This window comes from Neoarius graeffei, chromosome 8, assembly GCF_027579695.1.
Source record: "Neoarius graeffei isolate fNeoGra1 chromosome 8, fNeoGra1.pri, whole genome shotgun sequence".
Taxonomy (NCBI): domain Eukaryota; kingdom Metazoa; phylum Chordata; class Actinopteri; order Siluriformes; family Ariidae; genus Neoarius; species Neoarius graeffei.
In genome coordinates, this window is record NC_083576.1 from 69,712,827 (window position 1) to 69,731,258 (window position 18,432).

At 38.9% G+C, this 18,432-nt stretch overlaps 2 protein-coding genes across 2 annotated transcripts in view; one reads left to right on the forward strand and one right to left on the reverse strand.

The window, feature by feature from the left end:
- Positions 1-1,615: 1,615 nt before the first annotated feature.
- Positions 1,616-5,969, reverse strand: c8h15orf40 (chromosome 8 C15orf40 homolog). The gene is made up of 4 exons (XM_060928121.1): positions 5,700-5,969; positions 3,967-4,090; positions 3,766-3,893; positions 1,616-3,663 (listed from the first exon to the last, which is right to left on the reverse strand). The coding sequence occupies exons 1-4, from the start codon at positions 5,853-5,855 to the stop codon at positions 3,571-3,573; spliced, it is 501 nt and encodes a 166-aa protein (XP_060784104.1). The 5' UTR covers positions 5,856-5,969; the 3' UTR covers positions 1,616-3,570.
- Positions 5,970-10,005: 4,036 nt separating this feature from the next.
- Positions 10,006-18,432, forward strand: part of glsl (glutaminase like) — a 32,086-nt gene continuing 23,659 nt past the window's right edge. Inside the window, exons 1-8 of the mRNA XM_060928124.1 lie at positions 10,006-10,116; positions 10,579-10,679; positions 12,516-12,583; positions 13,343-13,436; positions 14,319-14,448; positions 14,574-14,640; positions 14,724-14,836; positions 14,960-15,089. Coding sequence (XP_060784107.1) covers positions 10,070-10,116; positions 10,579-10,679; positions 12,516-12,583; positions 13,343-13,436; positions 14,319-14,448; positions 14,574-14,640; positions 14,724-14,836; positions 14,960-15,089 — 750 coding nt within the window. The 5' untranslated portion in view covers positions 10,006-10,069. The remainder of the gene's footprint in view (positions 10,117-10,578; positions 10,680-12,515; positions 12,584-13,342; positions 13,437-14,318; positions 14,449-14,573; positions 14,641-14,723; positions 14,837-14,959; positions 15,090-18,432) is intronic.

Below are 18,432 nucleotides of genomic sequence, written 5' to 3' on the forward strand. Positions count from 1 at the left end.
CTTTTCGACGTGTATTGTCAAGCAATCGAGCAAGAATGGGAATGAATGTCACATTCAAAACTTCAACATTTGGTGTCCAGAGTTCCCAAAAGCTTACTGAGAGTTGTTAAAAGTAAAGGTGATGTAATAAAACAGTGGTAAACATGCCCCTGTTGCAGCTTTTTTGGAGCACGTTGCAGGCATCAAATTCACAATGAGTGTGTGTGTGTGTGTGTGTATATATATATATATATATATATATATATATATATATATATATATATATAAAGTTTCAGTTTGAACAATAAATGTCTTTGTATCGTATTCAATTGATTTACAGGTCGAAAAAGATTTGCAAGTCATTGCATTCTGTTTTAATGTACATTTTGCACAGCGTCCCAGCTTTTTTGGAATCAGGGCTGTAGTTTGTTAAAGTATTTTTCCCTTTCTCTAATCGACTGAGATGCACTTGTTAGTGTGCATCTACAGGGTTTTGTTCTAGCCAAATCAGAGCCACATTGAATAGTTGAATATTTTTTTTAAAGATCAGATTGATTAGACAGGTGTAATCAATGTGACTCCTGCTTGGCTGGAATGAGAACTTGCAGCTATGCTGGTCCTTTGCAGGAATGATCGATTAACTCCGAATGTATCTGTAAAAGTGCTGCATCAACTGACTCCCGACTCTTTTATGATCCAAACATTTGTAATCCACTCAATATGACATTGGTACTAAAACCAAATAATCATATTATCAAATTGGTAGGCTTTAACACTTAATAACTGATTAATACAAAAATGTATACTGTAGGTCTTGACTGATTTCTTGACTGATTGAGAATATGCTTGATAGGTTTTGAAGTGGAGAAAAGCCATTCTGAATGACAGTAATTAATGCTACAAACTGCATATTCAATGCCGTGTGATGAATTGCAACCATGATTCAATAGGAATTGGTTTCCTTGGGCTCCCATGATAAGATCTGATAAATGTTCTCAATCACTTTAGCATTAGTCACCATCTTGAAAATTCTGCTCTAACGAGACTGTTGTCAGTTAAAGCTGCAGAGAATATTATATTGATTTCTTACTTTGTGTTAATGTATTCAAAGATGATAAATTAGCAGCTATCGGTAAGGAATTTAAATACCCCTTCACTCATATTAAAGGTTTCAAATCAGAAACCGAAAATGTTTTGGAAAATGCTAGACTGAGGGTGCTTTACATTACACAATATAAGTAAATCATAGTTACCGTTTTGTTTTATGGCTACATAAAGATAGCTTGTGTAATACTATCACTAATTACAGTTAATATATTGTGGGCCAGGCTGTGACAGGAGCACTGCAATAAACTCCTTTAAATGGAGTGATATATTGGTGGGTCTTAATGAAAATTGTCTAATAGAAAGACTCATTATGCCTATCTTTTAACAAATACATTAGTCACAGACAGAAGCAGCGAGGCACTGCAAGTCACAGAGGTTTAAAGGAGATGAAAAAGACTTCGATCTCTTTTCAGCACAGCAAGTATGCAGTGAATAAGGCGTTTCTCAAAAGCTAAGTCATACATTAAGTTTCTCTGGTCGCACTGAAGCAAGCTGATTTCACACAGAAAAGGCAACAAAGACAAAACAGGACTGCTTAGCTTTTTTACTGACAGTACATGTATAACGCTTGTGACAGTTGTAGAAGGTACACGTAGGGCTTCGTAAGTGTAAATGTAAATTGGATTATCGCTTTAGATTGTGGACATGAAAAATCATTCAGTTTGGCTGGCATATTGGCTTTATAAATAATAAGCTGCATGACAATGAGGCTCCATAATTATTTTAATACAAATGGACTAAGCATTCAGTTCCATGCTTCTGTAAGAATTAGATAACACAGTACTAGCAAAAATGTGTTTTTTTCCTTTCTTCTTTTCCCATATCTTATTCTTTTTTATATTTGTATGTGTAAATACTTAATTTAATTTATCTAGAAGTTTTCTCTATTTTCCATTCTCTGTTTATCCTGTAATGATGCTGCTGGAATTTTAATTTCCCTGAGGGAACCCTCCCAAAGGGATCAATAAAGTTCTATCTAATCTAAACTCTATCTAACCTGCCATCTTACCTTTCGTGAGGTGTACTTATGGTATCTACTTCTTATAAGAGCAAGGAACTGGATGCATAATCTATTTGTATTAAAATATAGTATATATATCCATCCTAAAAGTAACCAAAAATCCTTCAGTGCAGTGGTTCTCAAAGTGGGGTCTGTGAGACATGGTCAAGGGGTTAGTGATTTATTGTTTTTATTTAGTTACAGTGGTGGAAATCACATGGCACCATTATCAGATGTACTCTATATGGCTAAAAGTTTGTGGACACCTGACCATCACACCCATTTTTTTTTAATTATTGTATGTTAGCGACAGAGAGAACTCTGAACTTTCCGCTGTATAGTTCTGTTTAGAACCCTGGTCCTCGTCCTCCTGTCACTTTGCACCTTTAGAGTTTACTTGTCTTTATTTATCTATCTATCTTCTTTTCAATATTGCCACTTTTGTACAGTTTTTATATTCATTCAGCTCAATTCTTGTTTTTAGTACTATTAATGCATATTCACCTGTACAAAGCACATACATAGATATATTTTTTATTGTTACATTTTTATCTTTATATTGTATAGTTGGCTTGTTCTGGGATATATTTTCATTCTACTTTACGTTGTACAGGTTTTTTTTTTTTTGGTATGTCTGATAACTCGCTGCTGTAACATAAGTTCCCAGCTTGGGATTAATAAAATCAATCTATCCATCTACAGTATGTGCTTTGAACATCTCATTCCAGATGTTCCCCTTTGCTGTTATAATAATAACAAACAATATAATCTCCACTCTTCTGGGAAGATTTTCCACAAGATGGTGGAGCATGGCTATGGGGATTTGTCCATTCAACCACAAAAACATTAGTAAGGTCAGGACCTGATGTTGGATGAGGAGGCCTGGGGTGCAGTTAGCATCCCAGTCCATCCCAAAAGCGTCAGTGAGGTTGAGGTTAGGGATCTGTGGGTTCAAGCCACTCAAGTTCTTCCATTTCAACCTTAGTAAAACATGTACATGGAGCTTGCTTTGTGCACAGGTGTGTTGTCATGCTGGAACAGGTTTGGGCTTCTTAGTTCCATAATAAAGGAAAATTGTAATGCTACAGCATACAAAGACTTATAGAAATGTTTGGTTCCATCTTTGTGACAAGTTTTGGGAAGAACTACATATGGGTGTGATGGTCAGGTGTCTAAAAACTTAGACCTAATGTGTTCTGTCAGGAATCAAATGGCGTCATTACATTACAGGCATTTAGCAGACACACTTATCCAGAGCAATGTACAACATACCCAGAGCAGCTTGAGGAGGAGTTGGGGGTTAGGTGCCTTGCTGAAAAGCACTTCAGCCATTCCTGTTGGTCCAGGGAATCAAACCAGTGACCTTTTGGCCATGGACAAAATATTACTGTACACACTGCAAATAATATTCATGAAATAAATCGTCACATAAAAGATGTCCGAGAGTACAAAGTGTCTGAGAACTCTTGCTTTAGTGCTGAGCTTCAGCCAGCAGATTCTCGCTTCAGTCTCTCCAGAACCTCCTCTTGACTAATCGATGCAGTGACTTTAATGACTTTTTCTCTGGATTTACTGCCCTGTAATAATACAATAATGCAAAGAGAACAGGATGATGAAACAGATCAGGGAATGCAGATAGATATCCACGCCTATTTGCCACTTCATTGATGTAGGTGTACCTTATCCAGCAGGACTTCACTCTTCTTCAGAGCCAGTACTTTACACAGGTAGCGCACAAGCTCGGCGTTGGCCTCGCCGTCTGTAGGAGGTGCAGCAATAGCGACTCCCACTGCCTCTGAGCTCACATCTACACCCAAAACACTGTGATTACACCAAGGCAGGCAACATGTGCACTTAAATCTGGTGGAATAAACCCCAACCTGTGACGGCGTTTTGTTTTGCTCCAGGCTTGGCATGTACTGCTATTGCAAGCCCGCCATCTTTAAGCATAGAAACTGGACCGGTCGGGGTTTCTGGCTGCTTCTTTGTCTGAGTGTTTTTGCTCTGATGATGGAATATGAAGGAGGAAAAAAAAAGTCAACGATCCAAAAATTTAATAAGCACATCTGAAATTAGCTATTTCATCCACAGTAATGAAATCTGATTATTCAGATCCCATCCTGTGTTCTGATTAAAAATCCACAAAGTTTACATTAATTAGTTTTGATTTGATTTATTTGGCAATAGTACAGTACATAAAAACACACAATGTAGCTTTCTCTGGCCTTCCCTGTACTTCTCCATTAGGCAATTTTTGCATTAAGAATGTTAATGGAGAAGTACAGGGAAGGCCAGAGAAAGCTACATTGTGTATTTGTAGACCTGGAGAAGGCATACGATAGAGTGCCGAGAGATGAGTTTTGGTATTGTATGAGAAAGAGTGGAGTGAATGAGAAGTATATTAGAGTGGTGCAAGACATGTATGAGAACAGTGAAACAGTAGTGAGGTGTGCAGTTGGAACGACTGAATGGTTCAAGGTGAAGATGGGACTTCATCAGGGATCTGCTTTGAGTCCTTTCTTGTTTGCCATAGTGATGGATAGCTTGACGGACGAAGTGAGGCAAGAGTCATCATGGAACATGATGTTTGCGGATGATATTGTGATATGTGGTGAAAGTAGAAAGGAGGTTGAGCTGGGTTTGGAGAGATGGAGGTATGCATTGGAACGAAGAAGAATGAAGGTAAGCAGTAGCAAAACAGAATACATGTGCATCAATGAGAATGGGGATGAGAGTGTAGTGAAGATGCAAGGAGTAGACGTAAAGAAAGTTGGTGAATTCAAGTACCTGGGGTCAACTGTGCAGGAAAATGGGGGCTGCGATAGTGAGGAGAGAAAGAGAGTGCAGGCAGGGTGGAGCAGTTGGAGAAGGATTTCGGGAGTCATTTGTGATAGGAAAGTCCCAGCAAAAGTGAAAGGTAAGATGTATAAGACAGTGGTGAGACCAGCTGTGATGTATGGATTGGAGACCGTACCCTTAACGAAGAGACAGGAGGCAAAGTTGGAGGTGGTGGAGTTGAGGATGTTAAGGTTTGTGATGGGAGTGACAAGGTTGGACAGGATAAGGAATGAGCGCATGTCGAGAGCTTGGGAATTAAGCTAAGAGAGAGGAGACTGAGATGGTATGGGCACATCCTGAGAAGAGATGCAGAGTATGTTGAGGATGGAGCTGCCAGGCACACGAAAACAAGGAAGGCCAAAGAGGAGATACATGGATGTGGTGAGAGAGGACATGAAAGTGGCAGGTGTGGTAGAGAAGGATGCGGAAGACAGGGAACAATGGAGACGAAAGATCCGCTGTGGCGACTCCTAATCGAGAGCAGCCAAAAGAAGACAGTACATAAAAATGATAAACATAAAATAATCATGAGTATAAAAAATACAAAATACTGTAGATATTGCCGGGGATAACACAAAAAAGTTAATAATTTATTGCCATTGTGGTCCCTATAATACAAGATGTGACATGAGAGATATAAACCTAATACTAATAAAAATATACGAAAATTGGATATATTTATATCCATTATTGGAAATAGTTATATATTTTCATGTCATTAAGCTGAGACACAAAATGGAAGTGTAAATAAACACCTCAGCTAATAAAACCCTACCGTTTTTTCTTTCTTCGGCATCTTGTTTATAAGAGAAACTCCTCTACTAAGAGACTTCACTGTAGCCGAAGAACATAAACTTCCCCTACAGCTACTTTCACACAGTGTAAATAATGTTATTCTTATAAAACCATGACGCAAACTTTGGCAGTACATGAACTATTCTAAAGCAGGCAAACCATATAATAAATAAAACACCAGACGATACAAAAAAAGGATAATAATAATAAAACAAAACTATCTAGGTCGCTAAGTACTGCTAACTGTAAGCTTAAAGCTAACGCAATGCGCATGCGCCGAAAACGTCACAATTGTGCGCCATTCGTATGCACAAGCGTAAACATTAACATAAACCATAAATAAATAACATAAAACAATATTATTTTTACAGTCTGTGATATAAAAACACTAATGCAGGTATTCTCAAACTTTATTCAGTCATTAAAAGAAAAAAAAGAAAAAATACAGAACCCTTTAGGAACATGTGATAAACCAAATAATCAAATAACACATTCTGCTTGTACCATCAGATTTATTAGCTGTATTAGATTTTTATTACTGAATTTTCCATACAAAGAATCAAAACAAGTTACAGTTACCAGCATTCATACATTCTTTTTTATATTTTGCTATATTATATTTTATATACTTTTATATCCTACAGGGTCTCTGGTTCCATCCTGAGCTTGGGTTATGCATTTATATCCAATTTTTGTTTGTGTGTTCTCTTTTCCCCCCTACAAAAACTTGCAAATACAGTACGTGGATTGGCCAAGCTGTATTGCCTGTAGAATCAGAGTCAGAAAAACTTTATTGTCTGTGATGACAGAAAATCATCTGTCATCATGACATAAATACACCAATGCAGGTATTCTAAAACTTTATTCAGTCATAAAAAGAAAAAAGAAAAACACGGAACCCTTTAGGAACATGTGATAAACCAAATAATCAAATAACACATTATGCTTGTACCATCAGATTTATTAGCTGTATTAGATTTTTATTACTGAATTTTCCATACAAAGAATCAAAACAAGTTACAGTTACCAGCATTCATGCATTCTTTTTATATTTTGCTATATTATATTTTGTATACTTTTTATTTTATATCCTACAGGGTCTCTGGTTCCATCTTGAGCTTGGGTTATGCATTTATATCCAATTTTTGTTTGTGTGTTCCCTCTGTGTTCTCTGTTTTTCCCCCCTACAAAAACATGCAAATACAGTATGTGGATTAGCCAAGCTGTATTGCCTGTAGAATCAGAGTCAGAAAAACTTTATTGTCTGTGATGACAGAAAATCATCTTAGACGTGGCTCAACAACATACAAAAACTACAACCAGACAATTAACATACAATATACAACATATAACATAAGATGTGTGTGAATGTGTGTGGTGCCCTGTGATAGAGTCATGTCCTATTTGGGGTGATTTGGGTGAATGCAGGGTCCTATCCTGCCTTCTGCTCAGTGTTACCAGGATAGTCTTTGGATGCACAGATCCTGTGCAGGATAAAGCTGTTACTGAAGATAAATGAAATTATGTCAGGTGTATAAAAATTGCAGGTAGATTCAGTTCAAGATTACTTAGACCTGTTGTCAAGTCACAGAATCTTGGATTTTTGACATTTCATTCATTTATTCCTTGTCTATGGCACTTATCCATTGTGGGTCACAGGTGAGCTGGAGCCAATCTGAGCTGACAGTGGGTGAGAGGCAGGACAGACCAGGTCGCCAATTTATCACAGGGCTAACACAGAGAGGCAAACAGTGATTCACACTCATGGGCAATTTAGAGTAGCTAGTTGACTTAATCTGCATGTCTTTGGACTGTGGGAGGAAACCCATGCTGGTAAGGGGAGAACATGTAAGCCCTAAACCACCACAACCCCACAACCAGCATGTTCCAACCCAAAAACTTCTTTTGCTTCTTTGCTTTTGCTTCAGGACAAACTGAACAGGATGCGAGTGGACCCCTGCCTGGTCACCTGGATCTCCAGCTACCTCACTGACAGGCCGCAGTACGTCAGGCTGAAGGACATCACATCTGACACTGTGATTAGCAGCACTGGAGCACCCCAGGGCACGGTGCTGGCCCCTCTTCTCTTCACCCTGTACACCGCGGACTTCTGCTACAACTCGGAGCTGTGTCGCATTCAGAAGTTTGCCGATGACACAGCCATCGTTAGGTGTATCAGTGACGACAGAGAGGAGGAGTATAGGAGCCTGGTGAGGGACTTTGCTGTGTGGTGCAACAGGAACCATCTGCAGCTCAACACCTCGAAGACCAAGGAGCTGGTCATTGACTTTGGGAGGTCCAGACCAAGGTCACGACCAGTTCTGATCAATGAAGTCGAGGTGGAGGCTGTGGATTCCTACAAGTACCTCGGGCTGTGGCTGGACAGCAAGCTGGACTGGACTTGCAACACCAATCACTTATACAGGAAGGGACAGAGCAGGCTATACTTCCTTAGGAGGCTGCGGTCCTTTAACATCTGCAGGAAGCTCCTGTGGATGTTCTATCAGTCTGTGGTCGCCAGTGTCCTGTTTTACACCGTGGTGTGCTGGGGGGGCAGCACATCCAAGAAGGACACATCCAGGCTGGACAAACTGATCAGGCGGGCCGGCTTTGTGGTTGGCATGAAGCTGTACTCTCTGGTGACGGTGGCAGAGAAGATGTCTATGGACAAACTATTGAACATCATGGACGATGCCAGTCACCCTCTGCACACCGTCATCAGCAACCAGAGGAGCCTGTTCAGTGACAGAATGCTTCCCAAGTGCAGGACGAACAGACTCAAAAACTCCTTTGTCCCTCATGCCATCAGACTGTACAACTCCTCTCTGGGGGGGAGGAGGGGTAACAGGAGGACAGAGGATGGGAAGGAGCAGTAGCCTAGCCTAACAATAAGCAATACCGGACAATGTGCAATATAATGTGCAATATAAAGTGCAATATCTCTCCTGCTGCCCCCTTCCCTTTTTTCCTCCTCTCTCTCCCCGCTTCCTCTCTTCCCCATATCTTATTCTTTTTATATTTGTATATGTAAATACTTAATTTAATTTAATTTAATTTATCTAGAAGTTTTTCTCTATTTCTTTTCTCTGTTTATCTGTAATGATGCTGCTGGAATCTTAATTTCCCTGAGGGAACCCTCCCAAAGGGATCAATAAAGTTTAATCTAATCTAATCTAATCTAATCTAATCTAATCTAATCTAATCTAAAAACTACTTGTTGTGAGGCGACAGTGCACCACCATGCTGTCCAGATTTTGAAATTTGAAAAAGTACATTTGAAAAACTTCCAATAATTGTGACTGATATAATGTTAAATCTGTTCAACTAAGTTAACTAGTCAGTTATATTATACAATTAGACTGTAGCTATCTTAACTAATTAATAACCATGACAATAGCCATTGTAGGGGCGGCACGGTGGTGTAGTGGTTAGCGCTGTCGCCTCACAGCAAGAAGGTCCTGGGTTCGAGCCCTGGGGCCGGCGAGGGCCTTTCTGTGTGGAGTTTGCATGTTCTCCCCGTGTCCGCGTGGGTTTCCTCCGGGTGCTCCGGTTTCCCCCACAGTCCAAAGACATGCAGGTTAGGTTAACTGGTGACTCTAAATTGACCGTAGGTGTGAGTGTGAATGGTTGTCTGTGTCTATGTGTCAGCCCTGTGATGACCTGGCGACTTGTCCAGGGTGTACCCCGCCTTTCGCCCGTAGTCAGCTGGGATAGGCTCCAGCTTGCCTGCGACCCTGTAGAAGGATAAAGCAGCTAGAGATAATGAGATGAGATGAATAGCCATTCTAAGTAGTTAACTGTAAGCTTCACAGGGAAAAAAATGTATTTTTTCACATCGTTAAATAATCATGAGAATCGCAGACCATGGCAATATGACCACTATTCTTGAAAATCACTATCTTAATAAGACCAATGCCACTGTGAACTATTTAAGACTCTCTCTTAGGACCATATGTCTGTTTAAGTAGTATTAGTTCTGGAAGACAATAATATAAATCTTTCATCTACTGTATTACTCCTGCTTTCTTGCTCATTTTTTCTAACTTGTATATATAATGGTCTCCTTTTCTATCTTAAACTTCGTAACTATATTTGAGATCCCGCCTACTTCTTTAAATATATGCTCTCCTGTCCCTCCTCCAGCCTGTGCAGGAGAGACACAATGGTTCAAGCAACAAACACTTTCACTCACTCCACAATGTCTCAACTTCACAGAGTCTTCAGTATATATGCATGAGACGTGCTTTTTCCCCCCAGTCTAGCAACTTTAAACATCTCTTGCATATGTGTGATGCAGTTTAAGTTACAGATTAAACTATATAAACTATAACTATAAAAAAGATAGTCCTAATGGAACACATTTCAAGCCAAGAAGCAGATGAAAATCCTTATCTCTGGTAAGGCTTTGAGGTTTTTTTTCTACTTTCTACATTTTTTCATGCATTATTCAGCAGACACATAATTTTTACTAGACTACTAAACCTCTTTGTAGGAGTAGCTTAAAGCAAGGTCAAAACTTTAGAAAACATGAAGGAATATTTGTAATGAAGGGGGAAGTATTATGTTGTGTCAAGATGCTTAGTATTTATCCTTCATGAGTAGACTTGTCTCAGCACAGATACACAGTCTCTAGTCCCTAATTTCATTTCTGTGGTTCACCTTTTAACTTATTAGTTTTATTTTACACTGTCAACAAGTAACAGGATTTCTTCTATTATGTTGTTTACAAGTGTAAGCAATGATGAAATTATCACAGAGTATATGAATTTATATTAATGCCATTCACTGGCCTATATTACATGGCTTTATATTAAAAACAAATAGCATTCAATGTATAATTATAAATGTTTTCTTCTTAGTTTCCAGAGAACACCATCTCTTCGTCGTAAATGGAGAAAACGCTATGGAGGTTTGGATGGCAACAAATTGCTGGAGCCGAATAAGGAGGAGGACATGAGAGGTATAGGACTAAAATATGCTCTGCTCAAATGTATAATTTGGAAGTGATCTGTGTGGCTTTACATGCTGTGATTTTCAATGACAGTTCCTGTAGTTCCAGTTATAAATTTTCCTTTCTCACACATCTGGAGCCAGATGTCTTGAACCAAATCCCATTTTTAATTATTACAAGAGAAAGGCTGATCCCTGATCGGCAAAAATAAGGATGTTTAGCAATAAAGAATACGTTCTGGCTGGAACTAGAGGAATGCTGCTATAGAGAACATCTCATTTAACTGTGCTTGTGGTTTGAGTTTGGGAAAACGTGGGTGTGTTAAGGAGCAAAATCAACACAACATAGTAGTGTGGTGTCTCATTTCTTTTTAGTCTGAGTGTAAATAAGTAATCAGTCACATTTTATATCGTTGTTGTTGTTGTTGTTGTATTGTTTTTGCTTCTTATTATCCTTTAACCTGAATGATGAGTCATAATTGATTGCATGATAGGACTTTTTTTGATTGATATGAATATTTTTCTGCCTTTGATTGCACTCAGTTATGAGTTATCCATCCATTATCTATACCGCTTATCTGTTAGGTTCATAGGGCAAGCTGGAGCAAATTCCAGCTGACTTTGGGCAAGAGACAGGTTACATCCTGAGCAGGTCTTCAATCTATCACAGGGCTAATGCAGAGACGAACCGCCATTCACACTAGTTATGAGTTTTATTCATTTTTATTATTCAATATACATACCATGGTTGACTAATTACAATTAGAATCTTCTTATTGATTTCTCTATTGAGTTGTCCTGTTTTGCTCAGAGGTCCAGGACCTCTGAAAGTAGTCTAAAGATTTTAGATTTCCAAGTTAATGGGTTGAATTCAAATGTGGTATTCTAATTATTAAATATTTTGAGCTATCTGAGATGAGTAATCTCTTTATGAGCTGTTCCTCCTTTGTATTTATTCTGTCAAACCGAGAGCCCAGACATTGGCAGTGCTGTTTAATTAAATGTCTGGAATACACCAATATAGCCAGGCATAAAAGCATCTTTCTGCAAAGGGATTATTTGATGGGTTATTTTTGGTCCTTTGAAATGCTTCTATAGCGCTCGTATATTTTTATTATTATGTTATTATTGTTGACTGGTCAAAGTGTGAAAATTAAAAAAAAAAACATCAGAACAGTGGTTTCACTCCATTCTTTATAGAAACAGTGAGGGGCTTAAAATCTTATCAGCACTAAAGCAATCATACAACAGCGAAGCAGAAAGCAGATCCAAGTAATGATTTAAAGAGAATTTCAGAACAAGATATCCAAGACAGTAAAGGCATATAACCCACCTAAGCTTTATATATAGCGTACTCTGATTTCAGTCATTAAACAGAGAATGATGTAAAGAGCCCTGTTGAAAAATGGTCAGAGGTTGAATGTGGAAAACGAGGCAGCTTCAAGAATTGACGAAAATAGATCATAAATCATAGAACAAAGTGGTTTCACAAAACCTTGTTGCTTTAACAGCCACTTTCATACTTTTCCTTTGTACAAGAAAATTTTACAATTGCAGCTGAGAGTGAAAATAGAAATTACAATCATAACCCACACACCAAGCTCTGGAAGTTTGTACTTGTATTATGCAATTGCTTGGAATTCAGAGGTTTTGGGAGTGGACCACATCTTGGCTAACAGTATCTGAAAACTTGTGACCTACATTGTACAATGACCTAGCTGTATATTCTTCCACCAAATCCTCTAAGTCTTAAGTCTCGTTCTTTTTCAAGAAAGGCATTTTTAGAGCTCTGCTTGTGAAGTAAAAAATATCAGAGAATTCTTCCTCTTTTTTTAACCTCGTTTAGAGAATGGTGTGATGACAGATGGCCTTTCTGAAAGGAATGCTGCCCCTGTGAAGAGTGCAGAAGCCCAGGTGCCTGTGTACAAGCTCTGTCCTGCTCACCCTGCCACTGCTACATAAACACTCATTCGATCCAGATAAAGCTAAAACATGGGCATGGAAAATACATATCTTGTTAAAACCCTGAGGGATACAAGCAATAGGAGATGAGTATGCTATTTCAGCACAGCCATAGGCTATTTCTTCCTGTACTGTTTTATATAAAACGAGATTCTAAATATAAAACACAAAAATTCCCCACTAGAAGTTTCAGTGGATACCCATGTAATAATGAATTGTAATATACATGGCACAAAGCAGCATTGTTGGTGGCATCATATAAACCTAAAGAAGCCTGCCTGTGCAAGAGACTAAGCTGACATGTCCTGAAATAAAACCATTGCCCCTGGCACTTTTTGTTGCTGTTGTCAGCCAGCAACATACCTCAGCGATCATGTTACCTTGTAAAGGTAACAATTAGTTTTTCCTTGCACACTACCTGCATTTATTTAGACATCAAAGACACCAAAGTAAGTGTCTGGTTGTGGTCTTAAAGACTGCCGATTGTGTACATTATAAACAGTGTGGATTTAAGACACTGTAAACACTTTAAATGTGCTAATTTGTGTCTCAGATTTATATCTAGACCTACACTAGCCCTAGTTTGTGATTAAAAAAGAAAAAACTTGGTAAAATCTTGTGCCATTTTTCTGAAAGTAGTAGGGGTACCATGAAATGTTACTTCCCTTTATAGCTTTGCCTTGAGGGTCATGTTGTTATGAATGTTTCCAGGAGACCAGTCTTGCAGAGAATATTTCAAACTCTGTGCCAAGAAAAGCTGTGCCATCTCAGAGGCCTGTCAACTTTGTGGCTCCAGGATCAACAGGTAGATCTCTAAAACAGGAATGAAAGCTGTGGAAAAAAAAATCTACTGTATGCTTCACCAGTTTCTAGTATACTAAGGTATCTGTAGGGTGGCATGGTGGTGCAGTGGTTAGCACTGTTGCTTCACAGCAAGAAGGTTCCGGGTTCGAACCTCATGGCCGATGAGGGGCCTTTCTGTGTGGAGTTTGCATGTTCATCCATGTACTTCTGGGTGCTCTGATTTTCCCCCATGGTCCAAAGATATGCAGGGTAACAGTCTCCTCTAAATTGTCCATTGATCAAGCTTGGAGAAGGATGGACTCCCTTGACACACCAATGATGGACTGTTAAAATGTCATCAGTGGTGCCCTTCCTGGCTATGGGGAGAAGAAGAAAGTATCTGTTCATGACATCTTACAGTATTTTGCAAAAAGGACATCATTGAAGCAACACTCCAGCATTTTCCAGCTTATTATCTCTCCACAGCATTTGTATTTTTATGAGTTTACCACAGAGTAGAATTTCAACCTGTTTTCTTTGTACTGATGAAAAAAAAACCTTTTGCTTGAATATTTTTGCAGTTTTCAACAATTTCCACCTGAAAATAATAATGTTTTACTGTTAGTACTAATACTAATACTAATATATTTTTTCTAAAGCTATATAACGTCCTTTGTTTTGTCAACCTTTCCTATATGTTTTCTAATTGGCTAAAATAATATGCCACAATCATGATAATAATACAAATAAGAATACATTGTCACTCAGAATGCTATAAATGTTTTAAATGTGGTCTTATAGACACAGACTAAACTTACTTTCAGATCAAATTTAATTTCCGTCACAAGAACATGCCTTAAATTTCTAGTATCACCGAATTACAGTTTTGCCCACTGTTGCCCAGCTTTATCAGCATTTATCAGCAATGGTGGCACAAAAGTCCTGCAGGCAGAACCAGAGCGAATGCTCGCTGCCCAGCCCTGGTCAAGCATCCGCAGGACTGAGGCCCCGCACAGCCAATCCAAGAGAAAAGTGTGAGTCTCATGTCTTGTTTACAAAATATTGTAGGCTTTCACACTGTTGTTAAAATCTGCTTTAGGTAACTGTATTGTCACCGACATGTTTTTGTGACGCACATCTTGTCCTTGGGTTTCTGCAGAGCTGCTGACATGCTATTCGACAGCTTCGCCTCCGGAGGAAGAGTCAGCACCAATCAATTCTTTGAGGTATTTGAGAAAGGAATAACTCACCATTCCCTAAATAACACCCCTGTTTAGGAAATATTATATGCTCTTTTTTTCATCAATAGACCCTGTGGTGGTCTGGCATTTTAAGAACTGACCCACGGATTAAGGATTGCTATGCACTGATGAAAAAACTGCAGGATGCCGATGGAACAGTGGACAGAAACACTTTCCAAAGGTCTTTAGCCTCATTAAACAGTCATAGACCTGTGTAGTCATTAAACACAAATAGAAGTTGTGGATGTTATCTACTTATCAGACCTTGTGACAATGACCATACTCTTTTGTGGACATCTCACAGGTGTGTGACAGGCTTTGTATCTTTCATTCTGAAAGCAGTGCAAGGCAGATTTGTCGTTCCAGATTTCTGTATGTTTGCTGAAGAGACCCAGAAATTGTTCATTAAATGTAAACAGCTGTCTTCAGTAGAGGTGTGTATGTAATTTCTGCTATAATCAATTAGGCTACTTTGGTATTATTCCACGAAATTGAGTCATACATGAGCTAATAGTCGACGAGGTTGGCTAAAAGCCATGTACAACAAGATTGAGTAGAATAGCTGTTTAATTTTATCCACATTCACTGGATTTTGAGAAACAGAGCATTTTAATTTCTATTTTTTGCAAATTCATTAAATAAAAACTTGATACAAAATGTCAGACAAAATCATTTCCGCTTAGAATGTAAACAAATCAGTGAAATGACAGTAGCAATTTGTGAAAAATGCTATAATAACAAGAAGACAGAGTCATCTATATTTCCTGCCCTATATACCAACTATATACCAAGTTTCAAAATATTATTTGTCACATTTTTCAAGTTCTGCTGCAGGAAACCAACCCTACCTCTTTACGCTGACCTCAGCAGCCTATGACAAAAGCCCACTGGACCTTTGGTCCAGGTGAGCTAAAAATTAAAATTTCTCACATTTCTTAGTATCAAAAGGCACATATACATTACTTAATCAACACTTATACGAACTTTCAAGATCATACCACTTTCAAGGTCTGCTCCGGAAACAAAACCTACCCCTAAGACTAACCTGAGAGACTAAGTCTGAAACTGTTTCCATGGAAACATGAAAAATTAAAATTTCTTAAATTTTTTAGTATGAAAAGGCACATCTACATCACCTTGTTAACATGTACACCAAGTTTCAAATCCATATCATGAATAGTTTTGGATATATGCTCCAGAAATTAAGATTGCTCTTAGTAACTAAGTCAAAATCTATTTTTTATGTAAAAAAAAATTTTTTTTCAAAAATCCAAAATAGCAAAAGGCACCAGTTCACATGTTGCTTGATATCTATACAAAGTTTCATGAAGATATCTTCAGTAGTTTTAAAAATATGGCCCAGAAATGAAAACGTTGCTGGAAGGACGGATGGATGGACGGACGGACGGACCCTGTTTCTATATCCCCCGCCAAACTTCATTTGGGCGGGGGATAATAATTCTTGAAAAAATAAAAAACATACATTCTTACATAAGAATGTAAGAATGAAAAAACATACATTCTATTTGGAAAAAAAGATGAAAGACTCAGGATTACCACTATTCTTGACACAAAAGGGATTAAAACTAAAGAAATGGTTAAAAATCTTGGTGTTTTCATTGACAGCGAGCTAAACTTTGACAGTCACATGAAAACAATCACTAAAACGCCATTTTTATCACCTAAAAAACATTTCCAAACTAAGAGGACTTATGCCAAAAAATGATCTGGAAAAACTAATACATGCCTTCATCTCTAGTAGGGTTGATTACTGCAATGGCCTTTTCACAGGCCTGCCAAAAAAGACCATCAAACGACTTCAGCTGGTTCAAAATGCAGCGGCTAGGGTTCTCACACGAACAAAAAGAACAGAGCACATTACTCCAATTCTAAGGTCCAGCTTCACTGGCTTCCAGTAAGCTACAGAATTGACTTTAAAGTATTGCTGCTGGTATTCAAATCTCTAAATGGTACAGGGCCCAATTACCTCTCTCATATGTTGCAGCGGCCTAACCCAATCAGATCTACCAGATCAAAACAGAAAAATTTACTATTAAAACCAAAACAAAGTATGGTGAAGCAGCTTTTAGCTACTATGCAGTACAGCTATGGAACCAACTGCCAGAGGACATTAAAAATGCTCCTGCTGTTGGCAGCTTCAAATCTAGGTTAAAGACCAAGCTGTTTTCAGATGCTTTCTGTTAAATAATTAATATTGTCTTCTTTACATTTTTTATAATCTTTACTTTCTCTGCATGTTTTAAATTTACTTTAACTTTATTAGGGCCCGAGCCCTATGGGCGAAGGCCCTATTGTTCTTGTAAGAGTTCACTATTATTATTCTTCCGTCTTCTTCTTCTTCTTTATTTTTCTCCGCTGTTGGGCCATTTTCGGGGCGCTTGCCATGGGCGAAAACGCACGAAATTTGGCACCAGTTCCGAGAATTGCCACCGCTACTCAGAACCAAAAGCCCAAACTTGGCCGGGGCTCAGGGCCTCTATAGCGCCCCCTAAGTCGTTGTGATTTTGGCCTCCCGCATTAAGGTGCCTGGTTGCCATATAGTTTGTAGTAGTGCCATGCCATTTGGTATGCATATGTATCTCACTAAGCCGGACAAAAATGTAATGCCAATGCATTAGCCACGCCCAACAGGAAGTGAGGTGATTTCACTTTGGTGCGAAATGCATGGCCACGAAGACGGCGCAACTCCTCCTAGACCGTTCGTAGGAATGTCACCAAAATTGATACACATCATCTACGGACATGGCTGACAAAAGTTACTAAATACGTTTCACGTAGGATTAACCGTTCAGAAGTTATACGTCAATCAATTTTCACTTCAAAATTTTACATGCTAAAAAATTCATAACAAATCTTCTAATTGCTCAAAACTGCTCATTCTTCACACACAAATCACTCATTGGGCTTCTGACATGTTACCCAAATTCTGTGATATTTCGCCACTGGGGGCGCTATTTTTGGGCAAAAAATCCAATCTTTCCTCAAATTTGGTCAAACTTCACGGCCACCCTCTTACTACCTCCCATGTCATGTATACCACATTTTGGGAATTTTCGTCCATGGGGGGCGCTGTTTTTGGCCGACGCAATTTCTCCAAAACGGGTTTTTGGTAAATAATTCCATTATGCTTTTCCTTCACACCAGCACCTTGTGATAGTACATTGCTGTTGTGGACACTTATTTTTCCATCTCATAATCGCTCATGTACAGCATAGCGCCACCTACTGACATGGGAAAAACCAAAAAATTTATTCTTCAAAAATCTATATCTCATCTTCTATTTACTCAATTGTCATCAAACTTCATACGCAAACTCTTCATAGCTCACCTGACATATACGCCAAATTTTGTGCACTTTCGCCACTGGGGGTGCTGGTTATGGCAAAAATGATCTTGCAGCTTCTGATTTGTCAAACTTGGCAAGCAAACTCTATACAAGACCCTTTTTGGGGCGCTTGCCATGGTCGACAACGCACGAAATTTGGCTCCTTTTTCTTAGACTGCCACCGCTACTGAGAACCAGAAGCCCAGATCCAGGCGGGCCTCAGGGCCTCTTTAGCGCCCCCTAAGTCGTTGTGATTTTGGCCTCCCGCATAAAGGTGCCTGGTTGCCATGAAGTTTGTAGTAGTGGCATGCCATTTGGTACCCGTATGTATCTCTCTAAGCCGGACAAAAATGTAATGCCAATGCATTAGCCACGCCCAACAGGAAGTGAGGTAATTTCACTTTTGTGCGAAATGCATGGCCACGAAGACG